General features: G+C 53.1%; 1 protein-coding gene across 15 annotated transcripts in view; it reads left to right on the top strand.

The window, feature by feature from the left end:
- The window catches only part of Ncor2 (nuclear receptor corepressor 2), a 160775-nt gene that overhangs the window by 47260 nt on the left and 96804 nt on the right, over positions 1-16711 (top strand). For all 15 annotated transcript variants that reach the window (XM_076922945.1, XM_076922947.1, XM_076922952.1 and 12 more), the window contains 3 exons: positions 6367-6577; positions 11785-11912; positions 12592-12769. In XM_076922945.1, coding sequence (XP_076779060.1) covers positions 6473-6577; positions 11785-11912; positions 12592-12769 — 411 coding nt within the window. In that variant the 5' untranslated portion in view covers positions 6367-6472. The remainder of the gene's footprint in view (positions 1-6366; positions 6578-11784; positions 11913-12591; positions 12770-16711) is intronic.

Below are 16711 nucleotides of genomic sequence, written 5' to 3'. Positions count from 1 at the left end.
GGGTCTCTGTGTCCCTGCTGAGAGACGGGCCTGGCTTTCCCTACTGGCTGTGGCCATTTGCTTCCCTCCGTCACTGGACCAGGACCTGGAGTAAGCAGAAGGCTTCAGGGCCACCCAGCAAGTGTCACTACCCCTTGCCCCTGGCACTTAGACCCCAGCCCATTCTGATGCTTTCTCTCTGTGGGCAGTGGTCACGGAGGTGGCCAGATGGAGGGGAGGACTTGATGGAAATCTGAGGCTACCCAGGGTGGCTGGGGCCTGAGGAGAAGGAGCTGGGGAGGAGTGGGCAGAACCTGATGTGGGGACCAGAGACTTGCATGGCCGGGGGTCACCAGCTATGGTTTAGCCTCCCCTTTCCCCAGTTTAAAGTTAAGTAGTGGGCTGGGGAGATGCTCACCGGTGGCGCATGCCTGAGAACCTGAGTTCCATTCCTGGAACCCAGGGAGACGAGCCAGGCATGACGGCGTGTGCTTGTACTCCCAGCTCTGAGGAGGCAGACACAGCCCAGCTCCTCAGGGAATCCCAGGTCCCAGTGAGAGCTCCTGTCTCAAAATACAGGTGGTTGTATTCCTGGGGGTGATACCCAGGTTTGATCTCTGGTTTCTGTGTGTATAGACACATGTGTACACACACACATATGCGCACACACACACAATAGTAAAAATTAAGCACAAAGAAAGCCATGAGGAAGAAGTGACTCTGTCTGCTTTGGCAGGAGCTGGTTGTTGGCTGCAGCCCAGGGGACACCCATGTGGCTAAGTACCAGAACCTGTGGCCCACACTTAGCTGTAGTTTCTCAGTGCCCAGGTAGCCAAGGCCTTTGGATGTTGTATGGTCCTGGGCAGAGGAGCGCCTCTCTCTGTGCTGTGGTTTCCCCATCCGTTGAATGGTTCAGGTGTGTTTGGTGTCAGGCTCACAGCCTTCAGCCACAGCAGACACCATCAGCAGGGACCATGATGGAGACTCAACTGCTGTGCAGAAGAAAGGGAGACCCTGTGAGGGCCACATGGAATCTAGAGGGCTTGAAGCCCTTCCCCTGGAACAGTGGCTTTCTAGAGGTAAAGAAAGACTGGCCTGCAACTCTTCATCAGTAGCTTCCCGGTGAAGCCTCCTACCTGAAGCACAGAGAAGTCTATACCCAGCCCAAGGATGCACAGCAGGGTAAAGGGTAGAGTTGGTCTTTGGCATTGGTCCAGCCATTTGGGACAGTAGCTTATGTGGCACTGTTGACAGGGGAGCTCTCTAGGATTGGGTGGCTCTTGTTGGCATCATTTCTACTCAGTGACCAAGAAACTGTGACTTGGCTTTCAGTCTCCATTGCTTTGACCATGTGCTTGATCCAGCCAGGGGTGGGGCCGGGGAGGAGGAGTCCTGTGTGGTGGGAAGATGATGTGGGTACAGGGTTGGGGGCCTTTAAAATTGTCCCCAGTGCCTAAGTTTGGTCAGGAGCCTCAGAAACCCTTAGAGAAGGCATTGCTAGCCTCCCCATGTGGCAATATGGGGTTCCTGGCAACTTCTGGCTCTCACAGAAACACAGGAGCAGGGAGGTACATCTGTCAGGCAGAGTGTGTAGCCATTGTGGTTCCTGTCCACAAGGCTTTAGGTATCTGTGGGAACTGGGCTATACCATGTCCTCCTGGGATTCCCCAGCTCAGGCAGTCTGGGTTCTGAAGCCTGAACAGGGGCCCTGAGCCCATGGTGGATAGGAGCTCTGACTTCTGATTGCTACACACATTCTAATTCTGGGATAAGCCCCCCCCCCTTCTACTATAAGTTTGATGGCAGTGGGTGCCCCATGGCTGTCACCCCCACTTCCCCCTTATTCCATCTCCCGTGTCTAAGCTAGGCCAATGGCTGTGTCTCAGAATGCCACATACCTGTCTGCAGTCCCAGAAGGAGGTTGCTGCCATGGGGCGGGGACACAGGTGAGCCCTTTATCACTGGGGCTGCCCACTTCTGCTGGTCACAGTGTCTGTTGTGCTGGCCAGCATTGTGAGGAGAAGGAAGTGGGCAAAGGATTTGGGCGTGTGTGCCACCTAAGGTGCGTGATGCACAGGAATGGCCTTGGAGGATGTCCCGGCCAGAGGCTGTGACTGTAGTAATGCACACCCTGGGTTCAGCTAATCCCTGCCCCTGCAGAGTGACACTGCTCCGTGGAGGCAGTCTTGTTGAGATTGCCATCTGAGAGCCTCTTGCCTTCCAGGCTTCTCCTTTGGCGCTGCCTAGACAGGTTCCTCTTGGCAGGCTGTGCAGCCAGGACCCTGCTGTCCCCCAGGCTGCAGCCACTCCACCATGAGGTGTGTGAAGACGTCCCTCCCTGTTGCAAGCTTGTGAGGCTTCTGTCTGGCTCCTACCCGATGCTCTGCCATCTGCTCACTTCCCTTCCCAGTTGCTGTCGCCCCATCCCACAGTCTGTCTCTAGCTTGGACATTTATAGTGGTTCGCCAGCTGTGCTACCCGTGGCAAAAACGCGGATGTTGTACTGTCCCTCTGTCACCTTCTGGGGCTCCCCATTGTTCCTGGAACAGAATCTGTTCGAATTCACCGTGGTCTGTGGGGCCTTGAGTGACCCCCTTCAGTCTAATTCAGTGGTGTTCTCAGACATAGAACATGTAGTCTCGCCCCTGGGCTTTTGTTGGGATGATGCTCTCTGCCCGGAACACTCTGCCTCCTTGTATCATGACTGTATAAAGCCTGTGTGTGCCGGGGTTGGGTACCCACCCTTTTCCTTTCTGACCTGTGCTGTGCCCCTGTGGACAATTGTGTGAGTTGGTCACACACTGTGTTGTCTTAAGTGTCTGGATCCCTTTACTCAATGTGACATCCCTGGAGTCATCTAGTGTGGTTTATGTCATATCCTGTTTTTCTTTTCTTTGTCTTTTTCCTTTTGGCTAAGAAGCACTCTCATTGAATGGGCAGGCCATGCTACTGGGCGTTTCCACCTTGTGACTGTTGGGAATGGGGTCGTTCTCAACACGCAGGCATGCCCGTCTGACTCCTGAGTTCTTTGGGCTCCTAGGAGTAGGATCGCAGATCTTCATTGATTCTGTATTTCATGTGTTGAGGACCTGCCAACTTGTTTTCCTAATTTGTATTTGTTTTCCAAGCTGGCACCAAACGAGGCTGAGGGTAGAAGATGTGAAAAGTGGGTTGGATAAATTCTTAGGGATGGGGTCTCCAGTGGGGGTGTGGTCACCCGTGGGGGCGGGGCCACTCATGGGGGTCACCAGTGAGGGTGGGGTCGCTCATGGGGGTGGGGTCATTTCTGGGGGTGGGGCCACTTGTGTGTGTGGGGTCACTCATGGGGGTGAGGTCATAGAGTCTTTAGCTTTAGGGCCACCCAGCACATGGGGGCACTGGAAAGGACTTGGTAGTGTGACCTTGGGCCATACAGCTCCTTTGTTCCTAGGGAATGCCCTGTGAACTCTGGGCCAGCCAGGCCGGGCCAAGGTATGAGGTTCCCCGAGATAGCTTAAGAGGCAGCCTCTCTGCCTCCTCTACATTTCCACCGGCCAAGAGGGCAGGCATTGTGTATCATTCCCACCTCCCAGCCTTCCTGTGCATCCCCAGAATCAAATCCGCAGGTGTTGCATGGTGCTGGACCACATGACGCAGGACAGTCAACCTTGGGGTGGGGTTGCATTGCTGGTGCTGTGGGCTCGAGGTGTGGTGTAGACCTGTGTATCCCAGCCCCTCCCTTGGCAGCAGCTTGCCTCAGGTACAAGCCAGCTGCCATGTTGGCCTCCACATACTCTGTGTTCATAAGTGTCATGTGACATGTCTCAGTTTGGTGCAAGGTAGTGTTTGTGAGCCAGAGTTCTTGGTAGCAAGTAACAGAAAGTCAGCCAAGGCTGACAGCAGAGCCACGCCTGCATGGGTGCTCGGGGATGGCTGTCCACTGGGGTCGCAGGCCGAGTTATCTCTTATCCCTTTCTTTCTGCCACAGGCTCACTTGTGCTTGTCTATAGTTAGCAACTGTTTTGTTTGTTTGTTTGTTTGTTTGTTTAATTTTAAGTTGGGAATTTAGCCCAGGACTTCACAAATGCTAGGCAGGTACTATATTACTGAGCCATGCCCCTGCATAGGCCGTCACTGGGGATTGAAGGCAGAAGTACTGTATCCCCAGCCCTTTTCCCTCCCTTCCTCCCCTCCTTCCCTTCTTCCCTTTTTTCTCCCCCTTCCCTTCTCTTCCCCCTTTCCCTTCTTCTCTTGCTCCCACCCTGCTCACTCCAGCCCCGCTTGCTCTGGCCCAAAGTATGTATGTATGTATTTATTATATGTGAGTACACTGTAGCTGTCTTCAGACACACCAGAAGAGCACATCAGATCCCATTACAGATGGTTGTGAGCCACCATGTGGTTGCTGGGAATTGAACTCAGGACCTCTGGAAGAGCAGTTAGTGCTCTTAACCACAGAGCCATCTCTCCAGCCTGCTTTTCTTTTCGTCTTTTCTAAAGACAGGCTTTCTCTGTATATCCCTGGCTATCCTAGACCTCACAACTCACTTTGTAGGCCAGGCTGGCCCTGAATTCAGAAATTTTCCTGCCTCTGCCTCCCGAGTGCTGGGGTTAAAGGTGTGCTCCGCCATTCGTGGCTCTTTTCACTTTTGGAGACAGGGTCTCACTTAGTTTCTCTAGCTGACTTTGAATTTGCAATCCTCCTGTCTCAGCCTGCTAAGAAGATGGATGAACAAGTCTATGCACAGTGCTTGGCTGTTGGTCTTCTGATCCTTCTGCTTTGTGTGCTGTTGGGCCTCTGTGTGCCAGAGTTTGGTGTTGCTGCCACACTGGAGGAAAGGGACTGACTTTGAGGTGTGACCTGGGAGGGGGCGTGTCTGTGTGTGTGTGTGTGTGCGCGCGCACGCTCGTGCGTGTATGTATGTGTACGTGTGTGGCGCTGGGCATATTTATAAAGTACCTTACATTGGTGGCATCTCCTTGACCTTGAGGGGTAGGGACAGTGCCACCTACACTTTGAAAGTGAGAGAGCTAAGGTTCTGAGAAGGGACCGTACTCCCTGAAGCTATGGTTCTTGGCATGGTTCTTGGTCCAGTGTTCTTGTGTTCATAAGTGTCATGTGACATGTCTTTTTGATGATAGGTTCTGTGTGAGCCAGAGTTCTTGGTAACAAGTAACAGAAAGTCACTCTGGGCCATCAGAGCTAAGCCACGGCAGCTGCCCCGGGTGCTCAGGGATGGCTGTCCACTGGGATCGCAGGTTGACTTTACCTGTTCATCCCTCAGCCAGTCACCGCCTCCCTTTCCTGACCGTCTGATTGGCCATGCCAGGTCACATGACTCTTCTTGGGGCCTGGGTTGGAATGTCAGGTGCACACTGGTAGGTTGAGTTGCGTTGGGACTGAATGCATATAGTCAGGACCTCCAGCTTGGGAAGGGATTGGCTCTGCAGTCTTCTCTCCATGTTTCATTTCCCTGCATGAGACCTGTCACTGGTTGATGTAGGCCATCTGTGGCTCGGAGGACAGTTGTTACCATTTAGCCTAAGGCCAGGGTGAAATTATAGGGAGCTAGGGGTCTGGTCAGTCTCCTCCTCATCCTCCTGTATCACTGCTTGGGTACAGCCCCAGCCTCAGTTCTGGGTGTAATGTGAAAGGGAGGGCCTTTAGTGAAAGAGAAGGACCATAGGGATGTCTCAGACTTTCCATGGGGCTCCCTGCTCCTGCAGTCTCTCAGTTCCCATTCTTGAGAGGACTGGACTATTGTCATTGCCCTTCTTGTATTAGCCATGGAAGTTCCTGCCTGGAAGGTAGCCTTTATCCATCCTGGACCTGTTTGTTGCCCGCCTGTCCAGGATGCTCGTGTCTTGTCCTGGCTGTCTCTAGTGTGACCCTTAGCATCCTGTTCCCCGACTCCCAGTGGCAGCAGGCCAACCTCATCTGTGTCCTTTCCACATCACGAATCGGTCTCTGGGTGAGGACGAAAGAGCAGCCAAGCAGCCTTGCTTAGCAACTGTTGTCACCCTGTGACCCTTCGTGGGTCACTGCTGTGTACCGCTCTGCTAGCGCACAGCTCAGGGACAGGCCCAGCAGCTGTGAGCTGGTGCTGCCAGGGGCTTTTGAAGAACTTTGCCCTGGAGATCTGGAAAGTCCCAGCTGTGGGATGAACTGGCTGACCAAGGTGGGTGTGGGAGCTGTCGGATGGCTGTGGGGATGGTGTCCACGCCGAGGCTCCCAGACCTGCTGGTCCAGGCCTGTCGAGTAGTGAGATGGCTTGTGGAGGCTAGGCAAGGTGTCGTGGCTTTGGGCTGCCATTGAAAGGAGGCTCAGGCAGGAGGAAGGACTAGGCCCCAGTGGCTGTGGACCAGCTGCCTCCTGTTCAATTTGTTTTTTTTCTCTTCTCTCCACAGGCACCTGTGACGAGGTCACCTGCCAGCAGATGACCGAGACCAGCCCTTAGTCCTAGGTGTGGTCAAGAGTGTATTGGGCTCCAAAGCCTACCTGGACCCTACCACCATGTCAGGATCCACACAGCCTGTGGCACAGACATGGCGGGCAGCTGAGCCCCGCTACCCACCCCATGGCATCTCCTACCCGGTGCAGATAGCCCGGCCCCACACGGTAAGGGGCATGTCTGTTCTGCAGTCCCACCTCTGCTACTGCAATGTATCTTCTGAAGCCAGGCCGATGCGGCCTGTATTGATTTGGTCTCAGTGGGGACACTGGTGGCAGCCAGGTGTGGTGATGGAGGCCTGTACAGTCTCAGGATTGAGGAGGTGAAGGCAGGAGGATTTCCATTTTGAGACCAGTCGAGGCTATGTAGCAGGTCTTATTTTAGTGTGGGAAGGTAGAAGCGGAGGCTAGGCTGAGTGGACACTCTGTTCCTATCTTGTGGACTTCTTGGCTTGTACAATAGAGCACCCACGGTGTACACTCCCCTCACAGCAGGGCCCATTTCTGCTGTGTTGGGACCGGGGTGGTTTTAGGGAGGGAGACTGAGGTGGTACTTTTTCCTAACCCTCAAGGTCTTGGTGCCTCTTTAGCTGTAAGACTCTGAAGCCCAGAGCAGGGTCCTGTTCCTGTTCACTTCGTACTGCAGAGCAGGCAGGCTGGGCCTTTGCATCATTTCCGTTGGCCTTTATTGTGTGCCTGTTATACCTTCCTGGCTGTTGAGTGAAGGAGTGTGATGTGAGATGTAGCAGTCACAGCTGGGTGGCAGTGTGTGTGTGTGTGTGTGTGCGCGCGCGTGCAGACTTGAGGGAGAAAGAGACTGTATGTGTGTCTAGGCTCATTTCTGTCTCTCCTTGGTGGTGTGGTCCATTTCTGTGACAGAGCTGTATCTGAGTGGGACATGTTTCTACTTGTGAGTCACAAATGCTTTCCCATGAGCCCCAGGGCCTGGCCTTAGGGTCCCATGCACAGTGGCTCTCCCAGAATGGAGAGCCTATGTGCAGAGCCAGCTATACCCTCTCAGAGTGGCAGGTCCTTGGATGGGAGCAGCTGGGCCTTGAGAGAGAAGACAAGCCCTAACCATCATTCTGGGGTAGCAGCCATGGCAGTGTTGGGGCCCAACCGGTTATTCATTTGCTGTTTGAAGCACTGGGTCCCGACCAAGCCAGCAGCAAGGACATCAGCTCTCCAGGCTGGCGGGTGACCCAGACGTGCCATTTATTTAATATGGGAGGCTCTCAGTTCTGTCATCTATAAAGCAGGGTAACGGCAACACCCACAAGGATGCCTATGCGTGTCCCCATGTGACTGTCTGCTGCCACCATAACTTGATACTGTTAAAGCCATTTCCTGGATGGGGTTCTGCCTGGGGTCCTACCGTCCCTTTCCCCTCCCCCTCCCCTTGCCCCCATCCCAGTCCCCTAGGCAGAGCAGATGCCCCCCTTCATTCATACTGCTTATCCACTCTCTGTGTGGGCCCAGCCTCAGGGAGCCCTCTGGCTGCTGTGGCCCCTTCCCTCGTACTTGACTTCTCGCTCTTTGCCCCGTTTGTGTCCTCTCCCCAGCGTTTAGGGTCACTGGCTGACCCCAGGCACCTCCTACTCTCCTGCTGGGCCATTGGTGACGCAGGATGACCCAGTGGTTACTAACCCCTCTGGGGTGAGTGTGGCCTGATGGGATAGCTACAGGTTGGAACATGTCTGTCTCCTGGTGGGGCCCACGTGCTTCTTTCCAGGGAACCTGCTTGCTCTTGGGCCTCCAGCCCTTGCTGGGCCGCCAAGCAGGGCTCTGCTGATCCCCAGGGTCTGTGGAAGGTTTCTCTCTGGGTGGATATTGAGGCCGCATTACTTTTCTTTGCTGGCTTGGTGAAGCCTGGGCTCTGTGATCTGGAGCCCCTGGTCCTTTTCGTCCTTTTCGGCCTTCCCCGTACTCCTGTCCCACAGCCCTCCCCCCACCCACTCCCTCAGGTGCCTTCGCTAGCCCTGACCTTTCTGCAGCCTGCCCTCTCAGCCCACCCACCCTCATTTCCCCAGCCTTCCCCAAGGCCCTTTCTCAACTCAAGCCCTTCCCAGCCCCCTCCCCCAGCACTGTACCCCACTTCTTTCCTGTGGTCCAAGGGTGGCTAGAGCATAGACCGGAAAAGGCCCTGTGCTTTCCCCTTAACACTTGTGTCTTAGGAGAGAGAGGGCAGAGAAGACGAGCCATGGAGCCATAGCGAGGTGACGCCTGTAAGAGAGCATCTCGGGGAGTTACCATGTGTTCTAGCCCTGGTGCGGTGACCAGCTCAGTGTGTGGTGTCCTGGGCCTGGGGAACATGATGTCTGGGTCTGGGCCACTTACGTACTCTAGCAGGCCTGTTTTCCCAGAAGTTCTGCCCTCTCAGTCAAGTGAGCTGCTTATACAATGGCTGGGGTTCTACTGAAGTAACGTCATGCTTGGGCCATGAGCTGGTCTCTGTGTGTGATGTGACAGTAGGGACGGCAAGTATAGGGACCCCCCTATACTAACAGCACCAGACTGTTAGTCCCCTCGTGTCATCGGGAATAGCATGCTTTCTGTAAGCACCAGGCTTCACTGCCCCGACCCTATAGTTTGTCTCCCTCCCCGGCCTCCATGCTGCTGGCAATGGGGTGCAAGAGCCACGTACCTGCAGGTCAGTGCCTGGCAAGGTGCGTGCCAGGGACGCCTGACAAAGTTGGCTGTGCCTACCCTTGGCCTTGGGCCTAGCTGGCTGACTCTTAGCTATGGGGTGGACCTGTGGGCTGTTTCCAGGTCAGGAACTCTGCTGGGCCACACAGGGCTCAGCCTGCTGTCTAATGGCACTGGATGCTGTCTGGGGCTGATATCCTGGGTGTGTGGGCATATTTGTGGGGTCCTGCACTACCTGCACATGTCACATGTGTACTGCCTTAGGGTCTTCATCTGTCTACCCGGCCATTCATTAACTCACTGTCTCGGCCACTGACCTGTCTGCTACTTCATCCACTCATTAATGACTTTGCGCGTTCATTTGTGTGACAAATGCAGATTAGGTTTGTCACATGCCAATTCCCAAGCCTTGGGGGCAGAGCTGTGCAGGTGGAGAAGCCCTGTCCCTTTGGGGAGTTGACATTCTCTTGGGGAACAGTGAGCAGAGATGAGGCTAGAGGAGGCCATATTTAAGTGGAGAGCCAAATGTTGGAGCTGGGACCGAGAGGAGGGACAGGCGGGTGCGCGGCGTCCGGATGCGCAGTGCTCCAGGCTGAGCGAAAACCCTGACTCGAGGCTCTGTTGGAGTGAACACACTGTTCAGGAGTGATCTGTGAATCCGGGGTTCACAGGGTTTGGCTGAACTCTGCCTCCATATGATCTTCTGTGACTCTCTACTTCTTAGACTTGTGCTGGGGTACAGTGTGTTTCTTGGGGGCTCTCCACTTGTTCTGTTTGTACTGGAAATATCTGGGGGCTGGGGTGGGCTTCTACTCCTGAGTCAGGTGTTGTAATCACCCATGGGGCATGCTTGGAACCTGTGACCCATGACTGTCCCAGTTCCCTGTGGAGGTGCCAGTTGAGCCTTACCCTGCAGAACCTGTGCTGTCCTTGCTGTGTGACCGGGAAGGATTGTTCACCTTCCTGGGACCATTATTCTCTTGATGTTCAGACTGCCCTTGATATCCTCCGTGTGTGGCTGCCTTGGGGGTCACATTAGTCATCTGTGAAGAGGGCTTGGTTGCTGTGACCTGAGTATGGGATCATTTCTCTTGAAGTCCTCCTTGCAGGGCTGTCCTGATATCCTTGTCCTCCTGGGTCCTGTTTTGCAAGGTCTTGATTGCCAGATCCTTCCCTTGCGGTTTGGTCTCTGAAGTTTCCTAGTTGCTCGCCGTCTAGGGGCAGGATACCGGCTGCTTCCACATCCTCGGTGCGCCTGACTGCTGCCATTGATCCTTTGCAGTAAGAACTGCTTTAAGACACAAAGCCAGGGGCTGGACAGATGCCTCAGCTCCTCAGTTAAGAGCCTGCGCTGCTCTTTCAGAGGATCTGAGCTTGGTTTCAAGCACCCACATCCAGCAATTCACAGCTGGTTCTAACTCCAGTGTCCTCATGTTCTCTTTGGCTTACGTGGGCGCTGCACACAGAGACATACACACAGACACATAATTAAAGATAAAATGAAATCTAAAACAAAATAAAAAAGACCAAGAAAGGAGCAGAAAATATGCCAAAGGAAAATTAAGTTACCTATAGTCCACGCTGTCTGCAGCCATACCCAAGTCAGACATTACTAATCGATTGCTGTGCATGTAACCAGGTGTCCAGGCTAATAGAATAGATTGATTGGCCTGGTACAAGGTGGCAGCCTGTCTTTTTTTTTTTTTTTTTTTTTTTTAAATTAGAGATGGTGTGCACACTTGTTCTCTCCCACGTCTCTCATTCTCCCACAGTGATAAAGTGATGATCTTGGTCCTTGTGAAAAATGTAAGAAGGCTTTATGTAGGGGTTGGTGGGATCCAGGTTAAGACTGAGGGTGCTAGTGGGTGACGAGGGTGCCTGGCACCTCGATGAGACTTCAAGGTTGGGAATTTATCAACTGTGTTGACTCCCTGCACTCCTGCTGCAAGGGTAGCCTAAGGTTGAGGCCTCCTTCACAGACCATGACGACCCAGGTGTGGTCAGAAATCACATCATTGTTCAAAGCAGGAGGGTGTAGCCTGCCTTTCCCCCTCTGCATATTTCATAAGCTAGCTGGTTTTCTCATGGTGGGCAGGGCTCCTAAATGGCTGCTTGGCTGGGACCTGGGTTTACATAGCCCCATCTGTGCTGGCTACGCAATCCTTCCCTCCCCTTTGTGCCTGAGCCTGACTCTCAAGGCGATACCTGTCCGAGGATACCTGGGTCTCCATCTTAGGTAGATACATTTCTGTCTGTGGGCCACTCCATGCTCACCAGTGCCCTGCTAGGGCAGTTCCCAGCCCTGTGTCAGTGGGCAGGGCCTGGGAGAAGTGACCCATTCTTCTCTCTAAACCCGCAGCTGGGTGGTGTGGGCAGTGGAAAGGTGGGGTTTGCAAGCTGACCGTCCAGCCTGTGGCCTTAGAGCACCTGTGCTCCCCCCCACCCCCGCCCCCTCGGGTACACCAGCTGGAGAGTGTGGCAATATAGGAACACCACAGGTTCCAGTGAGGTCTGTGTGGAGACGTGGAGTCCAGTGTCATGGTTTATCACTCTCTTCCACATTAAGAAGAGTACCTTGTAGCTACAGGGCTCTAAGCATGGTGGGACCATCGCAGTGGCAATTGTAGCTAGAGGACACAGGCTGGGAACTCATCCGGGCCTCTTGGTGCAGGGTGGCAAGGAAGCTGCCATTGCTCCTGCGCTTGCTCACTGCTCCCTTTCTTCCACAGGACGTGGGGCTACTTGAGTACCAACACCACCCTCGTGACTATACCTCACACCTGTCACCCGGCTCCATCATCCAGCCACAGAGGAGGCGGCCCTCACTGCTTTCTGAGTTCCAGCCTGGGAGTGAACGGTGAGGAGAAGTTGCGACTTTTTGACTAGGCTTTGGTGTCTTTGAGGTAGAAAACCGAGACCATTTGTGGGTAAAGCTGCAGGGGTCCAGACTTCAGCTCTTCCAAGTGCCACTTATTCCTGATGGCATCCTCCGGTCATGATGGGGTATACTCTCCCAGGAGCAGGGCAGTAGGTGGAGGAGGTAACTAGGACCATCTACACAAGGTTGAGGAGAATGGTTAAGAGCAGAAGAAGGCTCACACTCTCCACCTGATGGCTAGATCAGGTTTAATAGCAGGAGTGCTGTGATCAGCTAGTGATGTCTGCCCAGGGAGGAGAGTAGGAATAGTGTTGTGTATGCTGTTCTTTGCATAACCTCATGGTGCTTCTCAGGCCTGAGCTTTAAAACCCCCCAGGGATTTGTTAAAATGTAGGTCTTGGCTAGTAGCAGTGAGGTGGGTCTTAGGTTTTGTATTTCTGGTTAGCTTAGAAGGGACAGTGGGGTCTTCAGGCTGCAATGAGTGGTTTAGGCTGGGCAGTCACAAGGCCTCATGAGTCAGAACCATGTCCCCTCCTGTCAGGGAAGACAGAGGAACCTTCTAACAAGGCTCCTCATGGGAACCTGGCTAGATAGACACCTGGAGTCTTGGTCTCAAGCTTCTGACTCCTGTGTGATGTGTGTCCCTGGCCTCCCACAGGTCTCAGGAGCTCCACCTGCGCCCCGAGTCTCGCACCTTTCTGCCTGAGCTGGGCAAGCCCGACATAGAATTCACAGAGAGCAAGCGCCCACGCCTGGAGCTACTACCTGATACCCTCCTGCGTCCGTCACCCCTGCTGGCCACTGGGCAGCCAAGTGGGTCTGAAGACCTTACCAAGGTATACTCCAGCCAGGCCTATGGGTTCGTCTGCTGCTGCAGCTGCTAGTCTGGGCAGGAATGGGGCTGGGGGTGGAGGCAGGGAAAGGCTGGGTAGAGGGATGGAGAGCAGCTCTGGCATGGGTGTGAGGGTGGGACTGAGCACTAGAGCTGCTTGCCGTCAGGTAAGGAGAGGGCGTGGGGGATGGAAAGAATTGAGAAGATATCTCTAGCTGGCAGGAGTGTACGGACCCTGTGACAGGACCCGGCGTGTGCCTGTATTCACTGGCTGGTATGACTGGAAAGTGTTGGAGCGGTGAGGGTTCTCGAAGCCTTGGAGCAGAGGGTTGGGGGCTGATGGGCATAAGATCAGCCTTGGTGTCCACGTTAGCCTATTCTGTGTGCCATATGGGTGCTGGGCTACATAGGTGACAGCTTGTGTAGAACAGTGACTTGGGATTCCTCAGGCTTCATGTAGCAGACTGGACAGCCAGGACTGCCCCATGTTTGAACAAGCGTTCAGGAAGGGGACTCTAGAGTCCCTTGAGATGAGTCAGGATGGACAGTGCATGGTGCCTGGCATGTCAGGACCTGGAGTTGAGGACCTCAGACAGACTGACAGACAGATCTACTGCTGCCCAGGTCTAAATGGCTCTTTGGCTGCCAGGTGGGCTGAATGGGCCTACATCTGTAGCTGTGTAGACCTGAGGAGCCCCAGAGCAGTGTGAGGTCAAGCCCTGTCTCCATAGAGGCTGTCTACATTCCTTGTCTCGGCCTAATCCCATGTGTTCACACACCGTGGTGTGCTAGAGCAGGGGCTCTGAGGCTTGTCCCCGCTAGGCCAGCCCTCTACCACCAAGCTGTATCTTCAGACCTCTTTTACTATACGCAGGTGTGTACATATATTACTCGCCCCGCCCCCAAATAGAGTCGTGCTAAATTGACCAGGCTGGCCTTGAATGTACTCTGTAGCCTGGGCAGGCCTTGAAATCCCGACTTTGCCTAAGCTTTGCATATAGTTCTGAACAGCTCCAATGACAGGCCTGTGACTCTGATCCAGGCTTGCTCTAAGCCTTCTGTCTGTTCTCTAGACCCCACTTTGTTCCAACAGTGCTGGCCCAGGCTCAGCCATCTCTCTGCTTGATCTTCTTCCAGCTCCAGTTATCTTTGTCCCTTTGTGCCCACCCCTCCCCCCAGCTGCCCAGTCCCGTCACCATCCTGCTTCCCGTCCATCTGTCCGTCCATCCGTCCGTCCTCAATTGTTCACATTTGTCTATCCGTCTGTACTGTTCATCTATCCCCCACCTCACTGTTGTATCAGGATGGCCATTTCCTGGATGGTCAGGAACAGCTATCTCTGTGTGATTAGTCTAAGTGCCTGCCATGCCTTTAATGCTGTCAGGAAACTGAGAGTAACATCTGATCACTGTATGGGGGACTAGGGACCAGACTTGAAATGGGGAGTGACCACGCAGGACAGTGGAGTGGGGTTTTCCTCCTGTCTGTACTGCAAGCGAATGAGTCAAATATCCCCAGGTTAGGTGGGGGCCAGTATGGGGTGGCCAGTATGGGGTAGCCAGTAATGAGAGGCATAACCAGGAAGGCTACAAGGATGATAGGCTAATACCAAGTGTACACCTACAGAGTCTGTCATATGCCAAGGTCTTCCCAGCACTGTGGAAGCAACCTAGGACATCTCTGTTTGGACCTTGGGCTGAGAGCTAAAAGTGGGGGGATGGGATTCAGGTAGGCACCTCCTTTGGGAGACTCTTCCCTGCCCTAGGTCCTCTGTTATCCCTGAACCTCTCTCCCTGCTTCTTAGAAGGCAGGAGGGGCTGTGCATGGTAAGTCTTCATTAGTGAGTAGCAGGCAGGTGGGTGTCTCAGGACCTGCTCTGGTCTGGGTTTTGTATCTCCATAGGAACTTGTCAGCCTCTGCTGTCACTAGCCACCTGCCAGAGTGTCCCAGGTCTAGCCTGTAGTTTTTCTGAGGGTTTTGTCCTCACTGTCACCAGTGAGGCCACCTGTGGCTCAGGTGTTCTGGTACCCTGTGTTAGTTAGGGCTTGCCATTGCTGTGATCAAACACTGTGACCAAAAGCAGCTTGGGGAGGAAAAAGTTTATTTGGTACTCAGGTCTACATCACTGTTCATTAAGGAAGGAAGTCAGGACAGGAACTCAAAACAGGGCAGGAACCTGAAGGCAGGAGCAGATGCAGAGGCCATGAATGAATGCTGCCTTCTGGCTCACCCAGTTCTTAGAGAACTGAGGACCAGCCCAGGGGGTGGCATCATCCATGATGGGCTGGGTCTTCCCCATCATCACTAACTAAGAAAGTGCTATGCACACAGGCTTGCCTACAGCTCGATCTTACAGAGGTATTTTCTCAATTGAGAGTCCCTCCTCTCAGATGACTGTAGCTTGTTTTAAGTTGATAATAAAATTAGAGCCGGGCAGTGGTGGCGCATGCCTTTAATCCCAGCACTTGGGAGGCAGAGGCAGGTGGATTTCTGAGTTCGAGGCCAGCTTGGTCTACAGAGTGAGTTCCAGGACAGCCAGAACTACACAGAAAAACCCTGTCTTGAAAAACCAAAAAGAAAGAAAGAAAGAAAGAAAGAAAGAAAGAAAGAAAGAAAGAAAAAATAAAATTAGACAGCCCAACTGATCCCCAGTCAACCTGACATAAACCCATCACCGTTGAGCCGTAACCTTCCCTTTCTTGTTCTTCCCCAAGGTCACACATAAATAAAGACATCACACTAGAAAACATTTTACAAACTTAAAAAGCCCCACAGCCTTACAAATTCAAATACTCTAAAAGTTCTCTTTTTAAAAATATTAGTCTTTTAAAATTCAAAATCTCTATAAAACTCTCATTTCATTTTTTTTTTTAAGTCTAAAGTTTCTCCACTGTGGGCTCCTGTAAAATCAAAAATAAGTTAAATAATTTCTTACTTCAAGAGGGAAGAACCAGGGTACAGTCCATGTCAGATCGAAGAAAAACCCATCTCACAGTGTAAATCGTTATAGGATTCACTCATGATCTCTGGGCTCCTCTTCTAGGCGCTGGCAGGCTCCGCTGTCTGCTGCTGCTCTTCTTGGGGTTATCCCATGAGACTGGCATTTCCAAAACATTGGGTTTTTCTGCTGCAACTGGGCTGCACTGTCACCAGTAGCCTCCCCTGGGCTCACTAAATGGTGCCATACCTCAGCTTCTCAGCACGGCCCCTTCAGTCCTGGGCCTTCAACTGCTACTGCGGCTGTACCTTCACCAGTGACCTCTCCTTGCCTCTCAGAGTGCCTAATCCTAGCTTCCTGACTTCACGGCCACTTCATGTCTTTAAAACCAGTGCCGCCTGGGTGACTCTTACATGAACAAGTTTGGCTCGAGAGCAAGGTGCAACGTGTTGGCTGCCTCTGGAACATATAGTCTGTGTGCTGGATCTCAGGAAACACTTCTTAGAAGATTTCACCTCAGTGATGCAGGACTTCTTCTTAGTCATCTCCAGATGCCCAGAGCATCAGTTGTCCCAGTAAAGCAAAGGTTTCATTTCAGTGGTGCAGGTCTCTTGTTAAATCATGGCTACCTCTTCAGTTCCAGCTGACCAGACACCACAGTCTTAATTCAAAATACCAAATATGCCCTATCCCCGATAGTCTCAATGTAGCTCTCAGAATTCCCTCTGGAGCTCCACGAGCCAGGCCTCCTTCATCTTCATTTCTCTCAACGTTGTTTTTCTTCCATGTCGCCACTGAACTTTAAACACTTGGTGGCTTTTCTTGCCCAGAGTTTGAAATCCTTCCAGAATCCTCCCCCAAAACAACACAGTCAGGTTTCTCACCGTCGCAGAATTCTGGTACCAATATCTGTGCTAGTTGGGGTTACTTTTGCTGTGTCGGTCCACCATGACCAAAGTAAAGTAACTTTGGGGAGGAAAGGGTTTATTTGACTTACCCTTCAATCGC

This window comes from Arvicanthis niloticus, chromosome 24 (assembly GCF_011762505.2).
Source record: "Arvicanthis niloticus isolate mArvNil1 chromosome 24, mArvNil1.pat.X, whole genome shotgun sequence".
NCBI lineage: Eukaryota > Metazoa > Chordata > Mammalia > Rodentia > Muridae > Arvicanthis > Arvicanthis niloticus.
Note: the sequence above shows the minus strand (reverse complement) of the source record. Positions and strands in the feature narration are given on the sequence as shown.